This window comes from Zootoca vivipara, chromosome 13, assembly GCF_963506605.1.
Source record: "Zootoca vivipara chromosome 13, rZooViv1.1, whole genome shotgun sequence".
NCBI lineage: Eukaryota > Metazoa > Chordata > Lepidosauria > Squamata > Lacertidae > Zootoca > Zootoca vivipara.
In genome coordinates, this window is record NC_083288.1 from 23,541,207 (window position 1) to 23,567,679 (window position 26,473).

Here is a 26,473-nt window from a genome sequence, read left to right on the forward strand (position 1 = left end):
GACAGAATGGGGTGAGGGAGAGAGAACTGAGCTGTAAACTCTGGGGGCACTTTGGGGTGCTAACTGCCTTGCTGGAGGACAGTTTTGGCTGTCTGGTCCTCCTCCACCTATGCTCAATCTGTACATTTATAAATAAAAATGAAAATGCAACAAGTGACCTCCTTCCAAAAGAAACTGAACCCAGGCAAGCATTGCATCTCTGGAACATCCTCGCTGCTTGGGGAAGCCCTGATTTATTTTAACAGCTCCTATTTGATGCTCAGATTCAAAGGCAGGCAAGGACCGTGGGCAGGCAGGCAGCTATTGGCAGGTAGGAGACTGGTAGCTTTGGCACTGCTGACAGCTTCTGTAACTGAGTGACATGGCTTCAATTCAGCTATGCTTCTGTCCTACTTGGATTCCTCAGTCCCCAAGTCCACAGCAAACTGCCATGCTGAGTTAGACCTTTGGTCCGTCTAGCTCAGGACTCTCTACACTGATCGGCAGAGGCTCTCTGGGACTTCAGGCAGGGTGTCTCTCCCCCCCTTTCCCAACTTTTCCTGGAAGGGTTTGCAATCCTTCTTGATGGGCTGGCCACTAACAATGAACGCTGATTAATGAGCAACCAAGGTCATCTAGGTATGGAAGGTGGCAGGTGGAGCTGAGCCTGTGTGTGTGTGTGTTTTGTCAGCTTTGTATGGAAAAGGGAGGAAAAACAGAGGCAATTTTGTATTGTTGCAAGCACCTGCTTTGAATGTGCACCGTGACTATTTCTGGAGGGTTTTGTATCACTTGCTAGGTGTTTACTCAGTGGTTTTGATGTTTGTTGGCTACTGGCTACTGGACAAGCCTCCGCTGCTTGAAAGGGATTGCAGAGAGCAGCCTGACAGTGCAGAAATATTTGTTGTTGTTGTTGTTTTAATAGATGAAGAACCCTGGACCTATTTGTCTAGAATTTGTCAGGATTTATCCATTGAGGCTGGGGTGTAGGTGGCGCTGTGGGTTAAACCACAGAGCCTAGGGCTTACTGATCAGAAGGTTGGCTGTTCAAATCCCTGCAACGGGGTGAGCTCCCATTGCTCGGTCCCAGCACCTGCCAACCTAGCAGTTCGAAAGCATGTCAAAGTGCAAGTAGATAAATAGATACCGCTCCAAGAGGGAAGGTAAACGGCGTTTCCATGTGCTGCTCTGGTCGCCAGAAGTGGCTTTGTCATGCTGGCTACATGACCTGGAAGCTGTACGCCGGCTCCCTCGGCCAATAACGCGAGATGAGCGCCACAACCCCAGTCGGTCATGACTGGACCTAATGGTTAGGGGTCCCTTTACCTTTATCCATTGAGGCTATGCCCGCAAAGTCCATCCAGTTCTGCCAAACAGAGAAAAAGAGAGAAGCTAAAACCATTTCTTCATTTTCCTCACTAATAGAGGCACAAAAACTTCATGTCTTTCTTAACTGGGGTTCAGCTTTGGACCCCAAACTGAATCAGACACCTTCTGAAGCTGTTTGGACCAAATCGGGGCTGTTTTTGTACGTGCTGAATCAGCGTCCAAACTGAATCACGCCCCTACTTGATACAGCAATCGAAAAATTTCGTTGTTCCTGCAAGGGGACAATGACAATAAAGATCTATTCTATTCTATTCTATTCTATTCTATTCTATTCTATTCTATTCATTCTTCCTTTCCACCGCCTACAGGCTTATCCCTCTGCATTTTGTCAAGATCTCGCTCCACAATGCAGAGAAGAAGCAGCTGCGATTCAAGCTGGCGAGCGGCCGCACCTTCTACTTGCAGCTCTGCCCCCAGCCTGGCATGAAAGAGGATGTCTTCAAACTGTGGGTCAAGGTGGTCAACATGCTCCGGCCACCCTCAGACCAAGGGCCCTTATTGCACAGCAAGAGCGAAGACCCTGGGGGGTCTGGGGAGGCCCTGACTGATAGGGCACAGGTGTGCAACTCCTTCCGTTTATATAGTGTAATCACTATACACGACACTTTGCAGGGCAACATAAGCACAGGAAACGGGTCTATCTAGCTCAGTATTGCCTACACTGACTGGCAGCAGCTATCCAGGATTGCTGAGAGGGGTTTCTCCCAGGCCTCCAGGAAGATGCCAGGGATCAAACCTGGAACCTTCTGCATGATGCTCTGCCCTTCCCCATGTCTCCGTGCCCCCTTGCTGCCCCATACCGATATCTCTGATGCTGCAGGAAACTCATGGGAGAGGTCTGGGGTGGGAGAAACAAAGAGAAGTAGTAAGATGCAGTAAGAAGAAACTCAGGACTGATTTGATTCCCCTCCCACCTCCCACACAATTCGATCCTTGGATGCTTTAAGCTGGTTGGACATCCGATGGAGAGAAGGCAGAGAGAGAGAGAGAGAGAGAGAGAGAGAGAGAGAGAGAGAGAGAGAGAGAGAGAGAGAGAGAGAGAGAGAGTTATCTTTTAATTTACAAACAGTTTGGTGCACGCACTCACATATCACGAAGAACACTAAGTAACCCCAAGTCGGGTTGCTTCTTTTACAGCTCCTGCCCATATTTATACCCCGCCCATCTGGCTGAGTCTCCCCAGCCACTCTGGGCGGCTCCCAACTGAATAGTAAAACAATACAGCATTAAATATTAAAAAGCTTCCCTAAACAGGGCTGCCTTCAGATGTTTTTTAAAAATTAGGATAGCTGCTTATTTCCTTGACATCTGATGGAAGGGCATTCCACAGGGCGGGTGCCACTACCGAGAAGGCCCTCTGTCTAGTTCCCTGTAACCTCACTTCTCGCAATGAGGGAACCGCCAGAAGGCCCTCGGCGCTGGATCTCAGTGTCCGGGCTGAACGGTGGGGGGGGGGGGTGGAGACGCTCCTTCAGGTATACAGGACGAAGATTTGCATGAACATTTCTGCTTTTTTAAAGAAAGAGCGAATGGCAGTTTAATTCCGTAATCTGGGTGGAGGGTGGAAGGGATAGTTGGTGGAGAGGAACCCCCCCCCAAAAAAGCAGGCGCACACACACACACCTGGGATATTTTCTGTGCTGCTCCACCCATTGGTGTAGATGGCAAGTGGTGGAATAGCCATAAGTATGGTGAGGGAAGAGGCAGGAGTGTGTGGGGGCCCTCATGTGCCAATTGCACACACAGAAATGCTGCACCCAAACCTGGCTTCCAAGACAACAGCCCACTCCAGACCCCGGCAGTGTGTTTTACTGGTCAGAGTGTTGGACTAGCACCTGGGAGATCCGGGTTCCAGTCCCAAAGTCCCAAAGCTCACTGGGTTCCCTTGAGCCAGCCACTGGTTCTCAGCCGAACCTACCTGGCGGGGTTATTGTGAGGATAAGATGCGGGGGGGGGGGGTTGGAAATAAGTATGCTAGCTTGAGTTACTTGGAGGAAAGGGCAAGGGGGAGTAGGAAACAAATGTGTTTGTGTGAAGTGCTTTGCACGCTGCACAATGTTACGATGTAGGCCTGAGAATTATTTGGTGGTGCGTTCAACGGTCCTGTTCCATCTTTCTGCCCCAGAGCCTGGGATCCTTAAACCTAGAAGAAACAGTGAGCATCCGTAGTATCTATTCACCCGCTGAAGTTCGCAGCCCTGCACAAGAGGATGTCAGGAGCAGGCGCAGCCTGGTTTTGTCCATGGGGAGCCAGCCCAGCTCCAGAGCCCCCAGCCCTTCTCCATTTGAAAGCGAAGGAAGGACAACTGACTTTGAGGAGCTGGGGTTGCCAGAGCCATTGGAGCGCCCGCCCAGCACCAGGAGTCGGGGCAGTCAGCCCGAGAGGACTGAGAGAAGCCCTAAGATGAGCAGGTACTGGGTTATGGGCTTGTTTGGGAGAGGGGAGGGGTGTCAAGGGAGCTGAAATGTGCAGGGCTCCAGCTCAAACACACTGTTTTGAAAAGTAGGAGAGAGAGAGAGAACAAGCAACTCCTGGGAGGCAGTGGGGTGTAATGGTCAGAGCAACAGACCAGGACAGTGGGGAGACCTGGCTTCAAATCCCCACCCGGCCGTGAAGCTGATTTGAGTGCCCTGGGGCCAGGCGCCATACAGAGGCTGCGTACATAGCAGACATTGAAAGCGCATTTCCCTAGGCACGCATGCTCACCCCTGGGAATGGCAGCTTGCCTCTCACAGAGCTACAGTTCCCAGCACCATTCACAAACACTACAGTTCCTAGGGTTCTTTGAGGGAAAGCCACATGCTTTAAATGTATGCTATCTGTACACAGCCATAAAGTTGCTGCAAAGATTGCAAGGGCAGGGGATACCACAGAGAGCTGCCACCATCACTTGGCAGTCAACCAAACCCTTTAGGAACCTGGAAGATGCAAGTCATATCAGCCTGTAAACCTGGAAGCCTCTGGGATATTGTTGGACTAGGAATGATTGGGGATTAGCAAACCAGTATCTATTGGTTATTTAATCAAATGGTGACATGTATTTTATTGTTTATTCCCTATTTTTATTTTCATAATTATTATTATTTCGTTTATCCCACCCTTCTACATACAGATCCCAGGGTGTCTTAACAACATCTAAAATGCAGCTTTTAGAACATAATTAAAGCTATTCAGTATTGGATTGGACAAATAGCATTATAGCTCTGCAATCTGGAAAACAGATTTCAGAGTTGGTTTGTTTGTTTTGTGGCCCCCTGAAAGCTGAATTGCAACCACCCCAAATTGAAACATATCACATGTTGAAATTGATTTTCAGACTTGGGTGAATTTTGGACTTAGGGTTCATCTGGCCTTCCTTTTGTGCCATGCTTTCCAGGCACTGGCCTGCACTTTAAAACTCCCTGTCCAAGCAGTTGTTATCACAGCCCTTTCATGGAATCATAGAATTGTAGAGATGGAAGGGACCCTGAGGATCATCTAGTCCAACCCCCTGCAATGCAAGGAATATGCAGCTGAGCCATATGGGGATCGAACCTGCAACTTTGGTGTTATCAGCACCATGCATGCTCTAACCAACTGAGCTATCCAGGCCCTGAGAACTCACATTTTAATGCTGAATTGGAGCAAATGGCAACTGGCAGAAAACCTGATTGCCATTTGCTCCAACTCAGTGGTAAAATGTGGCTTTTCCTGGGAAAAGCGATAGGGTGGAAAAACACCCGTTCCAGCATAGAGCTTTAGAGCCTGGGTCTGTGCCTGGAAACATGGCATGAAAGGAAGTCTATACAACCTTTAGGTAGGTTTCACCTCCAGTATACATATGTTACTGGCTGTGGGCATGCATCTAGTGGGTTAAGAAACCTAGAGGCCGGAGGGGTGAGTACTGAAGGCAAGTCTGCTTGCATCCTAAAAAATAATGTTGCAAGGTAACTAAATTCTCCCAGGGATCCAATGCTGGAAGAATTTCCCAAGGTGGCCGTGGGGAATTGTGAGATGTCATTGGATGGAGTGGTCTTGACTGGCTGTTCTCATTTCAGGAAAAGCAGTAAGAGCAGAAGTAGCAGAAGGAAGTCTCCCCGGAGAAGTAAGAGTTGCTAAACGTCCGTTGAGAGCTGACAGTTCTGCCTTTTTGTGGCTCTTATCAATCAGCTTCCTACTCTAGTTGATAAGCAGCCCTGCTCTTTAGGATGGCCGCTTCTTGCATTGCCATAAAAAAACACCATAGGCCACAGTTTTATCATTATGGTTGCTTAAATAGAAATGCATCTCACCATAGTGTGACCAGTGCCCTTGGTTCAGTCTGCTGCCCAGGTGTTCACTGCTGATGGGCAACATCAAGTCTCTGTTCTTAGGCTTCTTCTTCTTTAAGCCACGCCTGGGCCCCACAGTGGAGACTGATCCTTTAGGCTAAATGTTCAGTCTGTCTTCAGCGAGACTCCATTTGTTTGCCTTCTTACTTACAACCAGTTTCCTACCAGCTTCCTCCTCCTTACTTTCAGTATTGTCCTTATAGACATCAGCAGGGATGAAGATGGAGGCAAAACCAGAATTACCGGTAGTTGGCTCTGCCCATCATTGGCTCTAGCTCCCCCTACTGTCGGCCTCCTGCCTTATGCCCTACCTGTTGTTGACAAGAGAAAAATAGGTATAGAAGGGGAATTCATTGGGTGCCTAGATCTCGGCTTGGGGCCATTATTATTTGGTGGGAGAACCCCAGCAGAGATTTAAAGTCACAAAATATGAAACTAGGAAAACGTGGAAATATAGACTGTTGGACCTTTAATATATGCCCTTGTGAGTTCCAAAATAGTCTCCTCTTCCCCAGCATAGAAAAAGACCACACGTTTGGTAAGTTAAAATGGTTTACTTACAGACTCTCCGAAGGTCAGATTCATGTGCTTTTCCACACAGCATTCAGAAAATATTGCATAGGCAGGAAAGCCTGGCTTAGTTTCAGAAGCCAAGTGGTATAGGAACACAAGAATGGCTTGTTAAAGCCATGCATTCTGAGCTTGGAGCAACCAGCTCAGACCTTCTCACATGCAGATGATGTTGGTGGCCCCCAGCTCCTGACATCTCTACTCACTAGGCCTTGCTGGCCTGAGATGATGGGTGTTGGAGACCAACAACATCTGGAAGGCTGCAAGTTTCCCATCCCTGGATTAGGCCTACACTATCCCTCCTCTCTATCACAGAACTACAATTCCCATATTTCTCTAAGAGGAGGAAATGGCTATTAACCCAGTTTAAGTTAATGGGTCTCTCTTTTTCAACTCAGGCTCCTAACCCTGCCTGCCTGATCCTGCCATCTCTTTTACTTCCTTGTTTGCCTGCACACTGGAGCAGACTCTTGTGCTCCAGGAAGTCATGTGTCTACTTCCTTTTCCTGTTTCCTCCGCAGGTTCAAGCCGGACGACCAGCAGGATTGTCTCACTCATCAGATCCTGCTCCTGGGGGAGGCGGAAGAGGAGCAAGAGCCGAGATGCCAGGTCCCGGGGCAAAGGAAAGAAACGCTGAGCGGAGGGAAAGGAGAACCCAAATTCCAGAGCCTCTTGGCCACCTCAACATTACTAAAGAGACTGGTTATAATAAAAACAAAGAACACCCAAAAAAGCAAAACATTGTGGGTAAAGGTGGGAAATTAGAAGCAAGGTCAAAGTTAAGGGGGTGCAGGGCACACTGAATAGCAAACAGTTGCATTTTCTGACACTGTGTTGCTACTCTGCACCTGCAGCACCCGCCAAATGGTAGGGCCGGCCTAGCTTAAGAAACTTCCGGACGAGGCCAGAAGCGGACTGAGGGAGCGAAAGCTCTGTACATGACCAAATTGTTTCCTTCTTGGACGCGCTGTCCTTTCTGTTGAACCCCAAGACAAAAATCCCTTCACTGGTAATCAATAAAGCCTCACACCTTTGGATCGGCCTGTTCCAAAGCTGCCAGAGGCCCCGAGGCAATTATTACCGGATGCCCTCCATTTCTCCACTTGGGGCCACCTTCATTAAAATTCTCAGGGGAGCGCCAGGAACATTAACTTTCGACTGCCTCCGTTTGCCAAGGTCACCTGATGGATTTTGCCACTTTCTGCCATGGGGTCCACTAATTAACTCGGGCAGAATGGAGAGCTGCTTGTGACCCCTGGCAAGCCATGAAATTATCCCTCTGACAAGATTGTGCTTGAAAAAGGAAGGGGGGTTGAATAGCCACTAGAATTGAGACTTTGCATCCACAAGTACCGAGGGTGTGCTATACCAAGAGGCAGGTAGGTATGCTGGGAAACTGCACTGAAAGGATTTTTGCGGTAAAAATTGTCTCTGAAACACCCTTATTTGCCCTTCCTAAAGCATGTTTCAAGGTACAAACTTTTTTGGGGGTCCCCCCCTTTACTCCCCCACATAAAGAAAGATAATTACAAATCGCCTTTCAACTTTTTTTTTTTAACCCGGCCATATAACAAAACTCAACAGGTGGACTCTCACCTAAAAGCCCTCTTCACATAACAATTACGATCTCCAGATGGGAATTATACCAGCCTGATTTCCATCAAAAGACATGCCCGGCCAATTCAGTAGGGGCCAGGTGGACACTGAAAACTAGGCCCAGATGTGATGTGCAACCAGAATGCTGACGACAAGCCAGCTCTGTCTCTCCTTGTTAAACCCACTCCTGCTTATCTGGGATTAGGCCCCATTTCTGAGGAGGTATTTATAGCATGACACTGTAAGTCAAGCAAGGCAGTGGATGGGCTGAATGGTCCCCTAAATCAGTAGCAGGCTAGAATATGTGATTCTTTTCAAAACACCTGGGGACACTGTTATTTATTGTTTGTTGACTCCTTTGACAATTACAAAAACCATACAATATACTTATGACCTTTTTTGTTATATTGTTATATGTTGTATTATACTTTGGGAGATTTCTTTTCCCCCCAAAAAGACAGTTTTACTGATTTCCAGTATATAACAACAATTACCTGTACAAAAAAGACCCACTTCCCCTCTCCAGGACGGTCTATCTATTTAAGTTTGCCAAAGTCCAACATGTCATTTTGGTGTCTCCCGTTCTTTGGGGTCATCAGTGAAGTATTAATATTTATTTATTTTGCTTTTCTAAACTTTGGGCTTACAGTGGTACCTCTGGTTAAGGACTTAATTCATTCCGGAGGTCCGTTCTTAACCTGAAACTGTTCTTAACCTGAAGCACCACTTTAGCTAATGGGGCCTCCTGCGGCCACTGGAGCACAATTTTTGTTCTCATCCTGAAGCAAAGTTCTTAACCTGAGGTACTATTTCTGGGTTAGTGGAGTTTGTAACCTGAAGTGTTTGTAACCCGAGGTACCACTGTATGTGCAAATCAATAAAACATTTTTTTTAAAAAAGTAATGGCCTGGATGTGGCCCAGTCAACAAATTAAATCCTGACAAGATGGTGGCTCGGTGGATGAGCAATTCCCTAATTCCAGGTGAAGTTCCCCAGAAAGGGGATGCTGTGCAGTTTGAGTGTGCTCCTAGATCTAGTTTTGTCACTCAAGGCCCAAGCAGATTTTAGCATGCTTTTTAAGAGCTTTGGCTGATATGACGTCTACAGTATCTCCTGGGCAGAGCCTGCTTACCTATAAAACACTGAACATTTGGAACACAGGTACATAAAGGGGTGCCTGCTCCCATTTCAGCCTGCTCAGGTATTCAGCTCATCTCCTAATGCCCTTCTCCAGATGTCCCCATCAGGAGACAGGTAGGGGTTGTTGTTTATTTGTCTGCAACATTCCATGGGAGTAATTCCCTTCCTGTCAGTCAGCCACTCCAGGGCAGATGCTTTTGTAGCTGCCTGCCCCATTGTTGTTGTTGTTTAGTTGTGTCCGGCTCTTTGTGACCCCATGGACCATAGCACGCCAGGCACTCCTGTCTTCCACTGCCTCCCGCAGTTTGGTGAAACTGCAGTTTGGCCCGCCCCATATATAACACATGTTAGGTGATTGGCAGGTGGCCGTGGGTCGGCCAAGATGGCCACCCTTGCTGTAGCACAACAGGCAGTGGGGAAAGGCCAGCCCTACCATCAGGTGGAATGAGGTAACTGCTTCAGGCAGCAGATCCTAAGGGGGCAGGCAGAAATGGTGAGCTCCTGCCCTCTGCTGGTGTACACAGCAATGGGTCCTACATGCACCCTTGTAAAGGAGGGCACTACCTCATCACCCAAGAGTCGACTGTCCATCTCGTTCAGTAGGTGGAATGGAGTCGGGGGCGGAAACCGCACTTTGCTCAGCCAGCAAAATGTCTTGAGCCCATACTCAACACTCGACAAATAGCCACCATGGCATGATAAGTCTGTATGGGCCTCTCCCATGCACTGTGGAGTAGTAACAGGCAGCTTCACACCCTGAACAGGCATGGGAGCCGAAAGGCAAGATATACGTAATCAACCACATGAAGGAAATGACTTGTGACTGTGAAGGCACCATCACAGATTCAGCACCACGGACAGAACTTCCTGGAACCGACTCTTCTCTGCAGTCTCTGCCCATGCTCAGCCCCAAGGCATCAAGCAGCATTCAAGTTGGGTTAACATGCATCTACTACAAACCAATTTCAAGTGGCTCAGGGCATGGAGGCTGGCCTGATCCTCAAATGTCTTGTACATGTACAGAAGTGTACTAGTTTGTTCCTAATTTGAATCAATACTTCCCAGGTCTGAATTCTAAAACCAGTTATTTTAAAACACACCTCAACCTGGAATGCATGCAGTAGGATCCAACAAGGGGGCTTCTGAGCATTTGGACTGGACATTCACGTACCACTGAGTAAGGAAGGAACATTCCACAATGCAGGCAGCGCTTGCCACAAATCTCTGCAGCCACCTGGTGGTCAGATGAAGCCATTTCACTTCCCATTTCCCGCTTTTGCTTGCTTTTCCCACTTGCCGATTCCTACCTCTAGTGGACAACCCATGCAACTGCAGCCCCTTATCCCACTGCCTCTAGGCCAGGAATAGCCCTAAACACGTTGACACTCAGCCTCTAGCACAGTTTCTCAAAGCTGTCTTTGGATTACAATCCCCATCATCCCTGACCATTTGTCCTGCTAGCTAAGGGATGATGGGAGTTGTAGTCCAACAACAGCAAGAGACCCAAGGTTGAGAAACATTGCTCTAGCAGAAATGGACCAAAGCTGCAGGATTTATCCACCAGTTGGTGTGTATGTACGAGACCACAGCCCAGTCCTGTTTCTGTATGATGCACACAGAGACTGCAAAAAACCTACACGACTTGGTTTGCTTCCCCATGAGAAGGATACCAGTTCTGAGATGGTAGCCTAATGCAACGTTTTAAGGCTATCCCCACCAATCGGGGACCTGTGGTCCTCCAGTTGTTGCTGGACTACATCCCCCATCATCCCTGAACACTGGCCAGGATGGCTGGGGCTGATGGGAGTACGATGCCTGAAGTGGCACAGGGTCCCCACCCTTCCTCCAAATAGTTATAAAACAAGGAAGTGAAGAGGCAGCACAAAACCTGTTGAAACTCAACAAAACCTACTGGCTGAAGGTAGCGAGGGCTGCATAGAAACACAGCCATTGTTGGATATTCTCTATGTGTGTGAGAGAACCATTGTTGCAGAAACACAGAAGAGCAGAGAAGAAGTTTCAAGAAGCAGCAGAAGGCAGAGATTGTTTTGTCTATGCAAGGACGTTTCTCCTGTGGGAACTGTTCTTTGGACATGCGCAGGCTGACAGGAAGTACTGATAACAATAGTTCTGTGCAACTTGTTGTGAATCTCTTGCTTGCGCCTTGCGGTGAGGGAAGCAGTGTGTCTTGTACTCTTGTTGGACTCTAAGCATGTCTTGACCACGACCAGTGGTGAATGTCTGTATATATTTGCTACCAATATGCTTTTATGCTTGTCAAGTAAACCTCTACACTTGACTGAATCTTTATGGCGTCCATGAGTGTTTATTGTCTACTGTGTGTCAATAAACAACCCTGAAGACGCTTCCAAGGAAGGAGCTGCGTTGAGATGTGACTCTGCCAAGTATGGATACTGGCACACATGCACAGCAAAAGTAATGCCAGACCCAATCCTAAATCATCCACCAGAGGTTGATGGATTGATTGACAAGTTAGGAAAGTTAGATACAACCTTACTTTCCATTTGACCACCACCGTATGTGAAGCAGAAGCAGAATCGCTCCCCGCAGTGTCTGCATGTTGCCACCTTCATTCTTTGCATTGGAGCCCCTCAAGTTCATTTGGCATTGGGAAACGTTGCTATAGCTTCATTCATTCCGTGCTCCCTTGATGACTACCCTGTTACTCACCCCTATTGCCTGTAGAGGTTTAGGTCTTTAAAGAAGCTTTGCCATGCGAGTCAGCTGGTTACAAAAACCAAGCCCAGGCTGTCGTGAAGAGGTGGGTGAGAAGGAAAGAGAGAGGCAACAGCAGAGCAACAGCAACACCATGTTTATTTCACTGAAAGGAGATACAGGAACATAACAGGAACACACATGTGTCAAAATGAGGGGCTGGCTATGCAAAGTGGTGTGCAGCACACATACAGGAGCGTGCAAGGAATGGGTGTGGGACTTTAAGTTAACATTTATAAATGGGAAAATACGGACGTCCACTGAAGGGGGGGGGAGACCCACAACAGAGCAATCTGTGGAAACCAGCCATAGAGCTGCCCAAGTCTGAGAATTACCATAACTGTTGTTAGAAGACGCTTTGAAGGAAGATGAACAGAGCTGCCCTGCTCCAGCAAGGACGAAACAGACACGAGGCAGATTTCAGGGGCAATGCAATATTAAAAACTCCAGTGGAGAGGAGGAGGAGGGGAAGAGTGAAGTGCAGGAAAATCCTCAGCAACACAAGAAAGAGAGGAGAGCTTTGCCTCCCCAAAAGGAGAGTTCAGGGTGTGGGGAGAACAAAGCCAGCTCTGGGTGGCTAAGGTGGGAGAAGGAAGGGGCACTAAATGGGTCCATAGGGGAGTGTTGGGGGGGGGCACAACAGGATCCCGGTCAGCCTTCTTTGTCCCTTTTCCTCAATGAACTGAGACTGTGTCTTTTAATGGAGAAAACCTTACCAGATCCAGATGAGGAATAGACCCAACTATTGCGTTTGCCCGAGGCTAAGAAAATTGAAGTTGGCAGGAGAGGTAAAGGACAAAAACACCCCCTCTCAAGCCCATCATGCATGCAAACAGCCCAACCTATTACTCCCACAAGTCCTGCCTATACCACTACTTGCCTTTACGTACTACACACACAGAGAGAGACAGAAGAGGTGTGCATTTCTTACGCGAATTAGCAGTGAAGGCAGTGACTATAGTGCAGAAAGCAGGGAGAGTCATGGTCCGTGAAGATGAGCTTGGAGCTGTGTGCTTTTTGAACTTTGGGCCAGCTCTTTCCAGGCTCAGCCTCCCTAAGCTCCAGGATGTGACCCACAGCTGTGACGTCCAAAGTTAGCCCCTTTCCCTCTGCAGCGTCATAGCTCCGATCCAAGATGACTCTGCATCCTGGGCACTCACAGGAGAGTCAAGGATTGCACCAAGGCAGAAAAGGGGGCACTCCTGATGCCAGCAAGATATCAGCCTAGAAGCTGCTCCGATGAACAGGGCTCATTCCTCTTGCCCAGGCCCCAAAGCCTTCATAGCAAAAGTACATTGGGGATTGCAGCTTTGCAAAAGGGCCCCACAGAACCACAACTCCCAGGGTTCCTAGGGTGGAGGCAGAAGGAAGCTGTGGAAAGATTTATCAGCAAGAGTAGACATCAAAATGATTCCTCAACTTTCCTGATCCACAGGAAGTGGAGGACACAATGGCGACAGGGCACTGTGGTTGGCAGACCCCCCCGTTTGCTGCAAAGCCTGCAGGGTCCCTCCCCCCCAACCACACCCCAAACTTCAGGATCACAGTTGGGCTTTGTCCAGGAGGCAGTCCGCATGAAGCCCCCTCTGTCTCACAGATGCCCCACCAGCGGAGGGCAGCACAAAATTGCAGAGTCCTCACGACAGACACCTCTTCCTCCGATGAAGCCCCTGCAGGTGTGAAGCTGCGTATGAGGCTTCCCCTCTTCTTACCACCTTGTCCAGCCCCAGCTGCTGCAGCTTCTCCACCAGGTTCAAGCTGAAGATGCTGGGCTTGTCCTCCTTCTCCTCCACCCCCCTCTGCCGCAACCAAGGCGATCCCAAGGCCCACTCCCCTAGGCCGCCCCAGCGGCAGCACCACAGGGAGCCCAAAGGAGGAGACAGCCAAGAGCCTCTGGGGAAGTAGGCCAAGGCCGAGGCTGCCCCCGCCCCGCTCTGTGCAGAAATGCCTTGCTCCGTCAGCAGAGTCACTAGTCCAAGAGGGGGGTCCTCCTTCTGCTTCTCTTCACAGCCGGGCTCTTCCTGCAGGGGGAGCTGGGGAGCGTGAGGGGGGCTCAGCCCCGTGCGGGACCCACAAGAGGGCACAACTGTATTATAAAGACTGGAGAGGGAAGGGGTGGACACGAAGACACACACAAAGAGAGAGAGAGAGGGGAGAGAAATTCAGTTCCATGGACCGGAGGCAGGAGTAGCTGCAGTCACTAAAGGCATGCATAGGATGCTCAGGAGCAAGTTCAGCTTCCTTCTGCAGGGGTAGGGGCATTCTTTAATGTGAAGCATTGGTGGCCAAGCAGGTTGGCTCAGGCTGACATTACAGCTCACTAGAAAATCCCCATGCAGAGCCATGAAAATGCTGAACCTCCTACTGTATGTGGGAAGTTGGCAACCCAAGAGACTGAGCTAAGAGAACACAAACAGAGAGCAGGCAGCTTCTCCAAGTTTGTTGCCATTCAGAGCGTGAAAGAGACCAGAACTAAATCAAACTGAGCGGAGTAGCCACTTCCATCTGAATGCAGCCTTCTCTGCCTGCCACCCTCTCGCTAAAAATCACAAGCTGTTTGTGGTGCAAATCCTTTTGAATTTATTCCTGTCCCACCCTGCACGGGTACTGAAGGCACAGAACAGCAGAACCCTATCCCATGATGTGACTGCCTTGGGCTGTGACTTTGGGGTGCCATTAAGCCTGGGCAGGTTGAGAACTGGAGGGATTCGATCTATCCATTGTGACCCAACCCACCAGGAAGTAGGGATTTGCACCGATCGTCTTCAGGGCACAGAGAGGGAGGCGCAGATGCCACGTAGCTTGGAACTGCCAGGGTTAAAATGGAAAGCCCACTATGGGCCATGTTCTCTGTTGGGTGCAGAGTGGCATCTCCCTCTGGAATCTCTGTGGGGAAAGCCCCATAGGCCTTGCTCTGTTCATCAGCACAACAAAACAATCCAGAAGTGCCAATAAAGGGACAAGTAGAGAAATAAACGATAAATTGCAAGAACTCAGGCCAAAAGAAGATGGATTTCAAATAAATCTTCACAAGGTTTTATTGATGTGATGCGGAGTTTAAATGGGAATCAATCCCAATGTTGAAGGCAAATAAAGGTAAATTCCAGTAAAAATCAGAACAAGGCCCTGTTTTGACTATTAAAGGCAAACATATTTGGTACACTTTGACCTGTGAATCTTTGCTGACGAAGAATAGTCGAAACAGGGCCTTGTTCTGATTTTTACTGGAATTTACCTTTACTTGCCTTCAACATTGGGATTGATTCCCATTTAAACTCCACATCACATCAATAAAACCTTGTGAAGATTTATTTGAAATCCATCTTCTTTTGGCCTGAGTTCTTGCAATTTATTGTTTATTTCTGGACTTTCCCAAGAACTCCAATTTCTACTGCAATAAAGGGACAAGTAGCGCTACACCTTCTTCCTACCCTGGTGAACTGTGACCCGCTGCTCATAACTGAGACAAAGTGGGGGGAATGTGCCAGCTAGATTCTCCTTGCCCGGGCACTGCCATCGTCAGCCTTGCCCAACCTGGACCCTTTTGGGCGTTGTTGGATTCCAACTCCCATCAGCCAGTGGCCAGGGATGATGGGAGTTGTAGTCCCAATGACATTTGGAGGCACCAGGATGCTGGCAAGCTGCCCTTGAGCTGGCCCTGCGGCACATCTACAGATGCTAACAGGCTGGGTGCCATGCCTGAACTAACCCAGAGATTCTGAATGTGTGAATCTGTTTTTAGGGGACCGGAGAAAAGGGCAGGCACAGGTAGCGACACTGCCTCCTGCTGGTTGAAAACGGCACGGGGACAGAAACATACTGAGCCTTAACTTCTTTGCTCACAAACACTGCCATCCAGTGCTCTCGTTATCAGAAGTTCATGTTATAAATCAGGCACACAAGTTAGTCAGTTGTCTGTTCCTCTTCCTACCCCCTCTCCCTACTCCTCTGTGCAGTCAAGGAGATGGAGTAAGGGAGGCAGCCCCCGCCCCCTTTCGTCTGACCCCACACTATTAGTGCCCATTTAACCTTTGCAAAGCATATGGGTTAGTGCTAAGGCTAGAGAGAAAGGTTAGTGGGTTAATAGATGTGGCTGCGCCCAGTGGCTGAATGTAGCTGCCTGTCCCCACCGTCAAATCATCTTCTTTTCTTGCTCTTCAAAGCAAGGCAGTGCGGTGCAGTGGGCAGAGTGCTGGGCTTGGAGAACGGGGGTTCTAGACCAAATTTGCTGGATGGCCTTGCGTCAGTCACTGCCTCTCAGCCTCTCCAACCCTCACGGGGCTGTTGCAAGGATAAAATGGGGAGGAGGAAGAAGCACAGATACTTCCCTTAAAGGAAAGGTGGGGTACCAATGGAATAAGTAATCAATGGCCTGTAGCATATGGTTTGGGGCGGGGAGGTTGATTCACAAGTCAATAGGGCTGCCCCTCCCATCAGATATCAAACAGAAACAGAACTATATGACTTTTAGAAGTTGTCTGAAGGCAGCCTTGTACAGTGAAAGGTTTTAATGGCCGGTGTTTTTATTGCGTTCTTAGTATTTTGTTGGGAGCCGCCCAGAGTGGCTGGGGCAACCCAGTCAGACGGGTGGCATATAAATAATAAAATTATTATTATTATTATTATTATTATTATTATTATTATTATTATTATTATTTTATTATTAGGGTTAAAAAAGCTGGAGATTTTCTTAAACAGGTGCTTTTAAAAGGCTTTAAATTTTGGACAGCTTGTTTTTTAAAAAAAGGGAATCGTATATTATGATATTATTAAAAAAACAAAACAAAAAACCTTAAGGTTGTTATTTACAAGGTTCTCCAGTTACACAGGTCAATGTGATTCTTGCATTGCAGGGGGTTGGATTAGATGACTCTTGGGGGTCTTCTTCAACTCTATGATTCTATAACTCATATATGAAGAGAGTGTATTTGAAGGTGGCTGCCACTTTTCTTTCTTCCTGTTATTCTCGTATTGCTCAAAATTGCCGTTAGCCACCCTGAATTCTCGGGACAGGGAATGAATCCTGCTGCAAGAGTTTTCTTATCATTAAAAGAGCACAAAAGAAGGCTTGGATTCCCTTCAAGTGGGGAGGGTCAGCTCATTCAACCTCTGATTCCTCTCAACCCTGGGCAGGAAACTTCCCATTCTCCTTCATAAAAACAATACTGCTGGCTGAGAGACAAGTGGAGAGGTAAGGCTGCTGCTGCTGCTGCTGCTGCAGCAGCAGCAGCAGCAGCAGAAATATTTTTATCAGACACATCAAGATGTGACATTGGTTCAAGGCAAGGCTACACATCATCTGGGAGGAGCCCACTCTGACTTCTTAAGCCATCGTGATGTTCAAAGACTCCTCTGGGTTATGGCTTAATGTGGATCAGAGCAACAACAACAACAAAAAACAACGGTTTCAAACCCCAGCTGCTCTCAAGATGCCACAGCTTGGGCTCCAGGAAATGTGGAGCAAGTGTGCCTCTGACCATGTGCCAAGTGCCTTTCCTTCTGCACATCAACGCTTATATTAAAGGGCAGGACCCTCAAGGTCTCGCAGGTGAATTTTCCAGACAGGTTTGAGCCGCAGCACCTCTTGTTCATCCGAATGAGCCACATGACCACTTTGGGGGGGCCTGTATTTTCCTAGATAAAGGCCTTGGTCCTCCTCTGCAGGCATCAGCATCTGGGCCTTGAGATCCCTTGTCCTCAAGCCAGCATTGCTCAAGAAGGAGAGCGAATGTGCGAGGGAGGTTTCCTTGCCCAGCTCTCCCCAGGTAGGATAGAGAGAAAAGAGGCAGGGAAGGGGTTTCTTACTTCGGAGCCCACCCCATCAATGCGCCAAGGGCTGCAGGAGATGCCCATACCGGGATCAGCAGTGCCTAGGATCCAAAATGGTGGGGAGGGAGATTGCAGGTTAAAAATGGCAGACAAGACACACACACACGGGGAAATCCTCCTTACGGCGATGATGGAGGAGCAGAAGCGAAAGGATGATGGAAAGCTGGAGGAAGGGAGGACCACAGAGGATGCTTACCTGGGTGTCACCATGGTAACCTCGTTGCTAGGGTGCGAGATGCAACAGGTGGTGATGGTGAAAGTAGGTGGGGTCTGGGGCAGATTGTTAACGGAGTGAAATACTGAAACGGACAGGAAAACGGAGGGTTAATGAGGGGGGCAGGGTGGTGTTGGTGGGGCGTGGAGACAGACACAGACAATGCCTGGTTATCTAAGGGGTAGGTATGAGGAAGACTTTTTTTGTAAATGCCGACAGGGATGAAGCCATCTCCCTCTGCCCCCCCCCCCCCAAAAAAAACCCCTTCATGTTGTTCGAGGTGATTTTCAGGAAATGCTTTTCCTGTGGGAAAGCCATTGCCGTAAGGACATCTCTCACTATCAACTTGTGGACTGTGTTGGCTGTATTCAATTTAAGTTTTACTCAGGACAGGACAGGACAGACCACCCTCTCAAATAAATGGTTCTCATATCTTCATTTTAATGGAGTGGAACAGAAGCTGAATACAAAACCAAAGGTCTAGATGCTTTTGCAGAGGTCAGGTCTTAGCAATTGCTGTTTGCCCCATGTTTACGCTAGTTATTGTGAAGTATTAAAAAAAAATGAAAGGAAATGGCAAGTTCACTGGGTTTTTTGACAACGTAAGCAGGGTATTTTCCCCATCCTTCCTGAATTTTGCCCTTCTCTCCCCCCCACCTGTGCCCCCAAATACTATTTTGCTCCCACCTTCAAATTAGAAAGGGCAACTGCAGGAGTTATAAATTCATGGCTTGCGAGTGGTCAGTGGTTAAGGAGAAATCAAACCGTCAGCTTTGAAGCCTCAGGAATCACATTAACACACACAAACCTGAGGTGGTGGAACTTATTCTTCATACATGTTTTTAAAAACTGAGGGAGTCATGAAGAGTTAAACGAGATTGCCAAACCACCACCTCGGTATACCTCACAGAAAAAAAATATGGGTGTTTTGTTTGTAGTATCCCTGCTCCCAAGTGGACAGGGGAGACGGGATTGACTGGCAGAGTCACTAGAAAGAGCAGCCCCCCAGCCTGCGAGCCCCTAGCAGTTCAGGGCAAGAAGCAAACACACACAACAGCTGCCAATTTGCTACAGAGCACCTCAACCGTTGGTTCACAAAATGGCTGCCAGTGGACTTCAAGCAAAAGTAGTGTGACTCGGGGACAGAGTCGCCAACTTCTCAAGATGATTGAGGGGGCCCTGATGCAACATCCCAAAGTTGCGAGGAGCTGGGAGGTGGAGCCAAAGGCCCTCTGAACGTTGAGGGGGGGCTCAATGCCCCCCTCAAAAAAAGGACCTTGTGGGGGCCCAAAGTGCCTCAACTCCTAGGAGCTGGCGCATAGCCTCAGGGATGTGGTTATCACAAACAGGGATGCCATATGGCAGAAACTTGTCCGGGACACTCCCCAAGCTTTCCTACTGGCGCACAACGTTTAGAAATGAACCAACTGACTCACCACTAGGCCTTTCTTTGGCCTTGGCAGGTGTCGAGGTAGCAAGGGCCGGGAAGGAGCCTGCGTCCACATCGTCTTCTTCCAGGTCATTCAGGTTGTAGACCTCCTCCAGGTCTGTGTCAAGCTGCCGGAAATCTTTGGTGAGCACACCTGGCCGAGGGTCCAGGATCCCCGCCAGGTGAGGCCGGGCTAGCTGCTGCCAGTGGTGGAGGGTCATGGAGCCTAGAGAGAGACCGGGAGGGAGAGTGACGTCGGCAGGAATGCAAGCGATGCCAAGTAACTCGCGTTTAAAGTCAACTGGCCAAGGTTAGCCAAGCTGGACAGAAGCAAGATCATTGCAACAGGACTGGTGGTCCAGCTCCTTGGTGATAGGTTTTGCACCAGAAACATAGACCTGACTAATTGCCAGTTCATCCCCTTCATGGATCACTGCCTTGTCGTGGCGAAGGGGCTTAAATAACTTGGAGAAGTTATGTTTTGACCAAACGTGATCCACCTGGAGAAGGAATTGGCAAGCCACTCCAGTATCCCTGCCAAGAAAACTCCATGGACAAAGACAACAGGTATATAAAGCTCACTGGAAGGACAGATCGTGAAGCTGAGGCTCCAGTACTTTGGCCACCTCATGAGAAGAGAAGACTCCCTGGAAAAGACCCTGATGTTGGGAAAGATTGAGGGCACAAGGAGAAGGGGAAGACAGAGGATGAGATGGTTGGACAGTGTTCTCGAAGCTACCAACATGAGTTTGACCAAACTGCGGGAGGCAGTGCAAGACAGGAGTGCCTGGCGTGCTATGGTCCATGGGGTCACGAAGAGTCGGACACGACTAAACGACTAAACAACAACAACAATTGCCAGTTGCACTGAGACTTTTGATGCTGAGGGTACAGATCTCCCCCTGAACCCCAATCCACCCCATTAAAACTGGAAATACGCTTGCACTCAGAAGCCGCATAAACGGGGATTTTCCTCAAGCAGATCCCAGAGCAATGGACAGGCACATCCTCCTTGCAATCCCCGTTTTGACTTTCCCCCATTTGCCAGGGCAAGGGATCATGGGGGTCAGAGGCGGCACCTTCTTAATAGGATTGATGGGGCTCATGTGCGACACTCTGCAATGGCATGACATCATGCGCACAACGTTGCACAATGCCACAAGGAGCCAGGGAACCGAGCCAAACACCCTTTGAATATTGAGGGGCTCAGCCCCTTTTTAAAAAAAATCATTTTGGGGGGGGGAGGGAACTGCCTCGGCCCCTAGGAGTTGGCGCACCAGATGAGGATTCTTTAACTAGATTTCACACACACACACACACACACACACACACCAGCCGCCGCCGCCTTTCCCATCATCCCTGACCACGGGTCCTGTTAGCTAGGGATGATGGGAGTTGTAATCCAAAAACAGCTGGTGGGCCATCACTGATTTAAGATGTTTCAGCTTATGTAGAAAACTGCTTAAGAGATCTGTTTAACCCTAAGTGGTATGTAAAGTGTAAAAAATAAATGAATACTGCCAAAAGACTTTTTAAACACAATCACATGCTTCCAGTCCCTATGCACTTGCAAGCTAATTCAACAGACGGATCCATCGGAATAATTTCAGCAAAAAATAGCCCAAAGCGTGCCCACAGATCACCCACGTGCTCCAAGCGAGCCCCCCCCCAGTTCTTGACCGCCGTCTCCCACTGACCTTCCAGAGGCTTGATGATTTGAAGCTTATCGGGGAAACAAGAGAAGGAGCCCAGAGAGAAACCGGAACCGCCAGAGCTGCCCGAATAGTTGGTGCCGGTGGACGTGATGCTTTCGTTGGGCGTGAGGATCCCGCTGGAGTCCTCGGCGTCCCTTGCCAGCCTCCGCAGCTTGCTTTCCCTCTCCATCTCAAAGAATGAGCGCTCGGTGCCGTGGCTCTCCTGCCGGGCCGACAAGCACCGGACGGCAGCTTCCAAGTCGTGCCGGCCGGGCGTGCCCGCCTCGCGCCGGCTAAATGAAACCAAAGAACAGGAGGTGGAATTAGCCACGTTGATCACCGCCACCACCAAGGCCTGTGGCGTTGCACAGGAGGCAGGTCTCCGCCCCGAGGAAACGACCATCAGAAAATAGGTTGTGGCAAGGTGCTTATGCCGTGTCCCAGCAGGACTCACCGCGCGTCGTCTGGCCCTTCAGAAGCATGGCCGTCCTGCCCCTCCAGGCCTCTGGCAATGGGGCTGTCTGAACCGTAGAAGCTGGTGCGCGGGGTGCTCAGGCGGCTGCAGCCCAGCGAGGAAAATTTGGGAGAGTGCACAGGGAGGCTCAGGGGAGACTCTACCCGCGATCTGGCTTTCACCACCTGGTTCACAGCCTTCACAGTCTCAAAGACCCGCCGGACACCTCTGAGATCAACACACAAGGCAGAGACGGGGTCAGTGGTGAGAAACAAAGGGAGGTCATGGCGGGGCAGGACTCTGGTAATATGGCGCCCTGAGCAAGGACAAAATTAGCATGCCTCCCCCTCCCATATTTCTTATTTTTCACATCAATTCCTTTTGGTCCAGTTGCTTTTTTAAATGGATCTTCTCATTGTACTAATATAAGCCAGGATTTCCCAAGTGTGGGTCTCTAGCTGTTTTTTGGACTACATCTCCCATCATCCCTGATCGCTGGCCCTACTAGCTAGGGATGATGGGAGTTGTAGTCCAAAAGCAGCTGGAGACCCAAGCTTGGGAAACCCTGATGGTGTTGTTATTTTGTGCCCCTTCAGCTCAGTGGAGGAACCATCGGCAGCACCCTAAATTTTGCACTGGTCCCTCCTCCTCTGGTCCCCAAGAGTTACCTTTTCTAATCCTAGCTCTGCCGCCAACCCAAGTTTTTAAACCAGGGATGGGGAGGCCTGCTGCTGTCCCCAGCCTCCATCATTCCTGGCCACTGATCCTGCTGACGGGGGCTGGTGGGAAATGGAATCCAAGGACAGCTGGAGAGCCACACTGCTTCCCCCTGCCATCATTCTGTATATAATTTTTTTAAAATTAATTTTTCTGGTTTACAATTTAAAGTACCCATTTTTACACCCTTAAAATATGAAGGACTTCCCTTCTTCTCTTTCCATGGTTCATTTTACCATATCATAAATCCCTGCATATTTTACAGAAACAATACCATTCAGCATTCCATTATTGCTCAAAGAAATATAAATCAGGATATAGGAGAGGCTGGAAGTCACAAACGGTGGGTGTGGGGGTGTGAGGGGGGATGGGGACAAAGAGTTTTAGTATTATTCAATTTATCTTTGTTTATATTGCTTGTTTTCCGTTTATTATCAGTTTATCTTTATATGATTTCAAATTTTGTTGTTTTATGTTATGTTATTTTGTTGTTTTATGTTATGTTATGTTATGTTATGTTGTTTTATGTTATGTTTGTTGTTTTATGTTATGCTATGGTCCATGGCGTGCTATGGTCCATGGGGTCACGAAGAGTCGGACACGACTAAACGACTAAACAACAACATGTTATGTTATGTTATGTTATGTTATGATGTTATGTTATGTATGTTATGTTATGTTGTTACGTTACGTTACGCTACGCTACGCTATGCTATGTTTATTTACGGTACTATATGTATATATGATTTGGATTTAATTTAATTTCAGAGCTGCTTTGAAGTTTGTTATGTAGTGATTTTTGTTGAGTTGTGTTTATTAGGTTTATTTGTTGAGTAGCATTTATTATGTTTGTGGTTTTTATTCTTTTTTTCTTATTTTTGTGTATGTTTTTAAAATTCAATAAAGCTTATTAAAAAAAACCAGCATTCCATTATTGCATACATCACAACTTACTTACACTGTTGAATTTATTATCTTAACGCTGCCAACATTTTCAGGTGTACACAATTCCCCCCCATTTATTCAATAAACATTTTCCAATCTTCCCTAAACGTATGTTCTTCTTGTTCTCTTATTCTATATGTTAAGTCTGCAAGCTGCGCATATTCTCTCAGCGTAAGTAGCCATTCTTCTTTAGTTGGGACCTCACTCGTTTTCCATTTGGGGGACTAACAAAACACGGGCCACTACCCGCCCCCTGCCATCATTCTGAATTTCACCTCCTGATCCAAAGGCTCCTCCTTCTCCCCCTGTTTGGCCTCCAAACAGTTCTGCGGCATTCATGACGCCACCCTCTGAGAGTTTTTTGCTCTTGCCACTCATTTTTATGGGTTTATCTTGCACACACGAACACACACACACACACACACACACACACACACACACCAGGTTGTATCTTGTGCCCTTCCCACTTACTTGCACTCCGAGGAACCAGAGCTGTCCACGCTCTTTCTCATGGTGCCCTTGATCTCTGCAGCCAGGGAATCCTGCAATTCAAAAAGTCACAGTGGGCAGGTGGTTTTCCACTAGCAAAAGATGCCCAGGGAATTCCCGGGATCCTTTCCTTTTTCTTCTACTCCACTTGAGCGTCCCCAGGAGGTGGGAACAGAGAGCAGGGCAGAGCTGCGCTGGGCTAAACCCTCACCCATAACCATGGGGGGCTTCTGTGACAGCGTTCAAACCAGACAGGAATGTCAGACTGGGGAATTGGGGGAGCAAGGAAGACATGCTGGAGCTGCTTAGTGGTCGGACTGTGCATGCTCAGAGACACTGTTAGTACGGTTCATGGGACAGAACCCATTGAAGAAGAAGAAACCAATCCCCATAATTCAGTCCTGGCTCAAATGAAATCCCAAGGCATGCTCTTCTTTATCCCACTTTCCCCTCCTCCCTCACTGAGGACTAGGAGCTTAAAATGCACCTGTTGGAACATGAAGGAAACAACTTGGCTGCTCTTCCCAATAGGGAGACATCCTCTTCGTCTCCTCCTAAAATAACCTTCTGCCACCCCCATTGCTCTGCCTCCTATCAAGAGTACTCTCTTTTACAAACCAATTCTGTTTAGGGGAGGCAGCAGGGGATGAAGAAGGGAGAGTGGTGGATAGGTGGTGAAAGAGGAGGAGTGGGGTGAGGAGTGATAATGGATGTGATTTTCTGACTGATCAAGATGGCTCGAAACTCGAATGACCTATGGAACTGGCTGATTCATCTGGAAGACCCTGAGTCCAGGGAAGGGGGTGAATTAGATTTAAGTGTTTAAATGTTATTATGATAAAAGAAATAATATTTGAATGTATGGGAAAAATTTGGGTATAAATTTGAGGCTAAGGGGAGAAATAGAGGATAGATGGATGGGAAAATAAATTTAGATTTGGATTAAGATAAAATACGGGAGGAGGATAGTCGATGCTTTTAAGAATAGAAATGGTTGTGAGATAATGAAAAAAATGTGTTAGAATGATTTAAGATAATGAAAATTGCTTAATTTGGAGTTAAAAATGGACCCAGTGGGAGGGGATCCGAGGAAGTCTACAATGTTAATTAAAATGTTAGAATTGGTATGTTTTTCTTTTTTATGTTTTAATTCCTGTTTTTCTTTTTTGGGGTTTTTTCGTTTTTGTGAAAACTCTTGTAATTTGTAATGTTAGAAAATCAATAAATATTATTTTGGGGGGGGATTCTGTTTCACCGGTATCTCCTCCTTTACGCAGGACCCAGCCCCCCCCCCACCAACCCCAAGATACGCTGTACTTACCAGGGGCAAAAAAGTGGGGGAGCTGTGACGGTGGATGGTGCTGTTGGGGAGGCTACGGTTCCGGAGGTTTTTCATCTCCTCCTGGGCTTCGTGCAACATTGCCCCGCACTCCACATATTTCTCCTGCAGGTCTCGGAGCTGAAAGTGAAAGCGGAGAGGCGTCCCATCTTAATCAGGCCAAGCCACAATGAGAGGAGAAGCTAGGGGGCTCCCTGTGCAGCTTGCTTTACTCTAGAATTGATTTGCAGTGCATAACTCTGCTGCAATTAATACACCAGTTACATGTCCAGCTTTAATTAAAACAGGGGTCACCAAACTTTTTCAGCAGGGGGCCGGTCCACTGTCCCTCAGACCTTGTCGGGGCCAGACTATATTTTTTTTTGGGGGGGGGAAATGAACGAATTCCTATGCCCCACAAATAACCCAGAGATGCATTTTAAATAAAAGCACACATTCTACTCATGTAAAATCATCAGGCAGGCCCCACAAATAACCCAGAGATGCATTTTAAATAAAAGGACACGGTTTAGTCATGTAAAAACATGCTGATTCCCGGACCGTCCACAGGCCAGATTTAGAAGGCGATTGGGCTGCATCCGGCCCCCGGGCCTTAGTTTGGAGACCCCTGAATTAAAACATGTGATTGAACTTGCTTTGTACCTTGCAGCTGTGATGTCAAGTCAACAGTGATGATCTCCTGACCTTTTTACCCTTTTTTGCATTACAATAGGTATTTATTGGCATTAAAACTTGTTCAACAGTCACACCCTTCCGTCAGAGAACCCCTTCTAGGTAGTGGCACCCACCCTGTGGAATGCCCTCCCACCAGAGGTCAAAGAGAACAACAATTACCAGACCTTTAGAAGGCATCTCAAGGCAGCCCTGTTTAGGGAAGCTTTTAATGTTTGATTTCTGTATTTTAATGTTTTGTTGGAAGCCGCCCAGAGTGGCTGGGGGAACCCGGCCAGATGGGCGGGGTATAAATAATAAATTATTATTATATTATTATTATGTGAGTGGGGAGAGCTAAAGCAGGCTGGCACAAAACGGATACCGGGCCCTGTTGGATCAGGCCAAAGGCCCAGCTAGTCCAACAATATCCCATTCTCACAATGGTTGACCAGATACTTAGGGGGAGATGGCAAGCTGTGCATGAGTGCAATGGTGATCTGCCCCACCTGTGGCTGCCTGCAACTGGTGTTCAGAAGCGCACTTCCTCCAACAGAAACTGAGCAGTGGCTCAGCCGGAAGAGCGCGAGACTCTTAATCTCAGAGTCATGGTTTCGAGCCCCACGTTGAGCAAAGAGATTCCTGCATTGCAGGGGATTGGACTAGAGGACCCTACAATTCTACAATTCTATCTCTGCCTTCCTCCCTGTACTGTACACCAAAGAAAATCCCGTGTTGCAAAACAGAACACTCTGAAAAGCAACAAGCAACACATCAGCTTACTACACCTTTTAGCGATAGCTGATCCCTAGCCATTTGATGTACCTTTGCCATTTGATGTAATTTGCTGGCGATTTATCATTGAAAGAGTTCACTATCCTGGAAGAACTGTACTGTCTGCTGCTGTGATCGGAGCACCCTGTTGCGACGTTTGGAGCACCCATTATCTCACGTCTGTAGGATATTGACTGTGGAAAGGCATTCTGCCTCC

At 48.1% G+C, this 26,473-nt stretch overlaps 2 protein-coding genes across 4 annotated transcripts in view; one reads left to right on the plus strand and one right to left on the minus strand.

Annotated features, from left to right (window-relative positions):
- Positions 1-6,886, plus strand: part of LOC118094615 (Golgi-associated RAB2 interactor protein 3-like) — a 71,282-nt gene extending 64,396 nt beyond the window's left edge. Inside the window, exons 4-7 of the mRNA XM_060282111.1 lie at positions 1,677-1,926; positions 3,494-3,780; positions 5,869-5,924; positions 6,771-6,886. Of these exons, the coding sequence (XP_060138094.1) occupies positions 1,677-1,926; positions 3,494-3,780; positions 5,869-5,924; positions 6,771-6,886 (709 nt within the window). The remainder of the gene's footprint in view (positions 1-1,676; positions 1,927-3,493; positions 3,781-5,868; positions 5,925-6,770) is intronic.
- Positions 5,938-26,473, minus strand: part of LOC118094828 (trafficking kinesin-binding protein 1) — a 43,288-nt gene continuing 22,752 nt past the window's right edge. Inside the window, exons 9-16 of one of the 3 annotated variants that reach the window (XR_004693781.2) lie at positions 24,814-24,951; positions 23,475-23,545; positions 21,342-21,569; positions 20,891-21,180; positions 19,201-19,419; positions 17,747-17,849; positions 17,527-17,591; positions 13,716-13,821 (exon numbers count right to left, since the gene is read on the minus strand). Coding sequence is in view for 2 of the 3 variants with exons in the window: in XM_035135527.2 (XP_034991418.2) it covers positions 13,359-13,821; positions 17,747-17,849; positions 19,201-19,419; positions 20,891-21,180; positions 21,342-21,569; positions 23,475-23,545; positions 24,814-24,951 (1,512 nt within the window). In the remaining variant the exon portion in view is untranslated. Of the gene's footprint in view, positions 13,822-16,961; positions 17,592-17,746; positions 17,850-19,200; positions 19,420-20,890; positions 21,181-21,341; positions 21,570-23,474; positions 23,546-24,813; positions 24,952-26,473 lie in introns of those variants that run through there. The other 2 variants (XM_035135527.2, XM_035135529.2) reach the window with 2 other exon arrangements.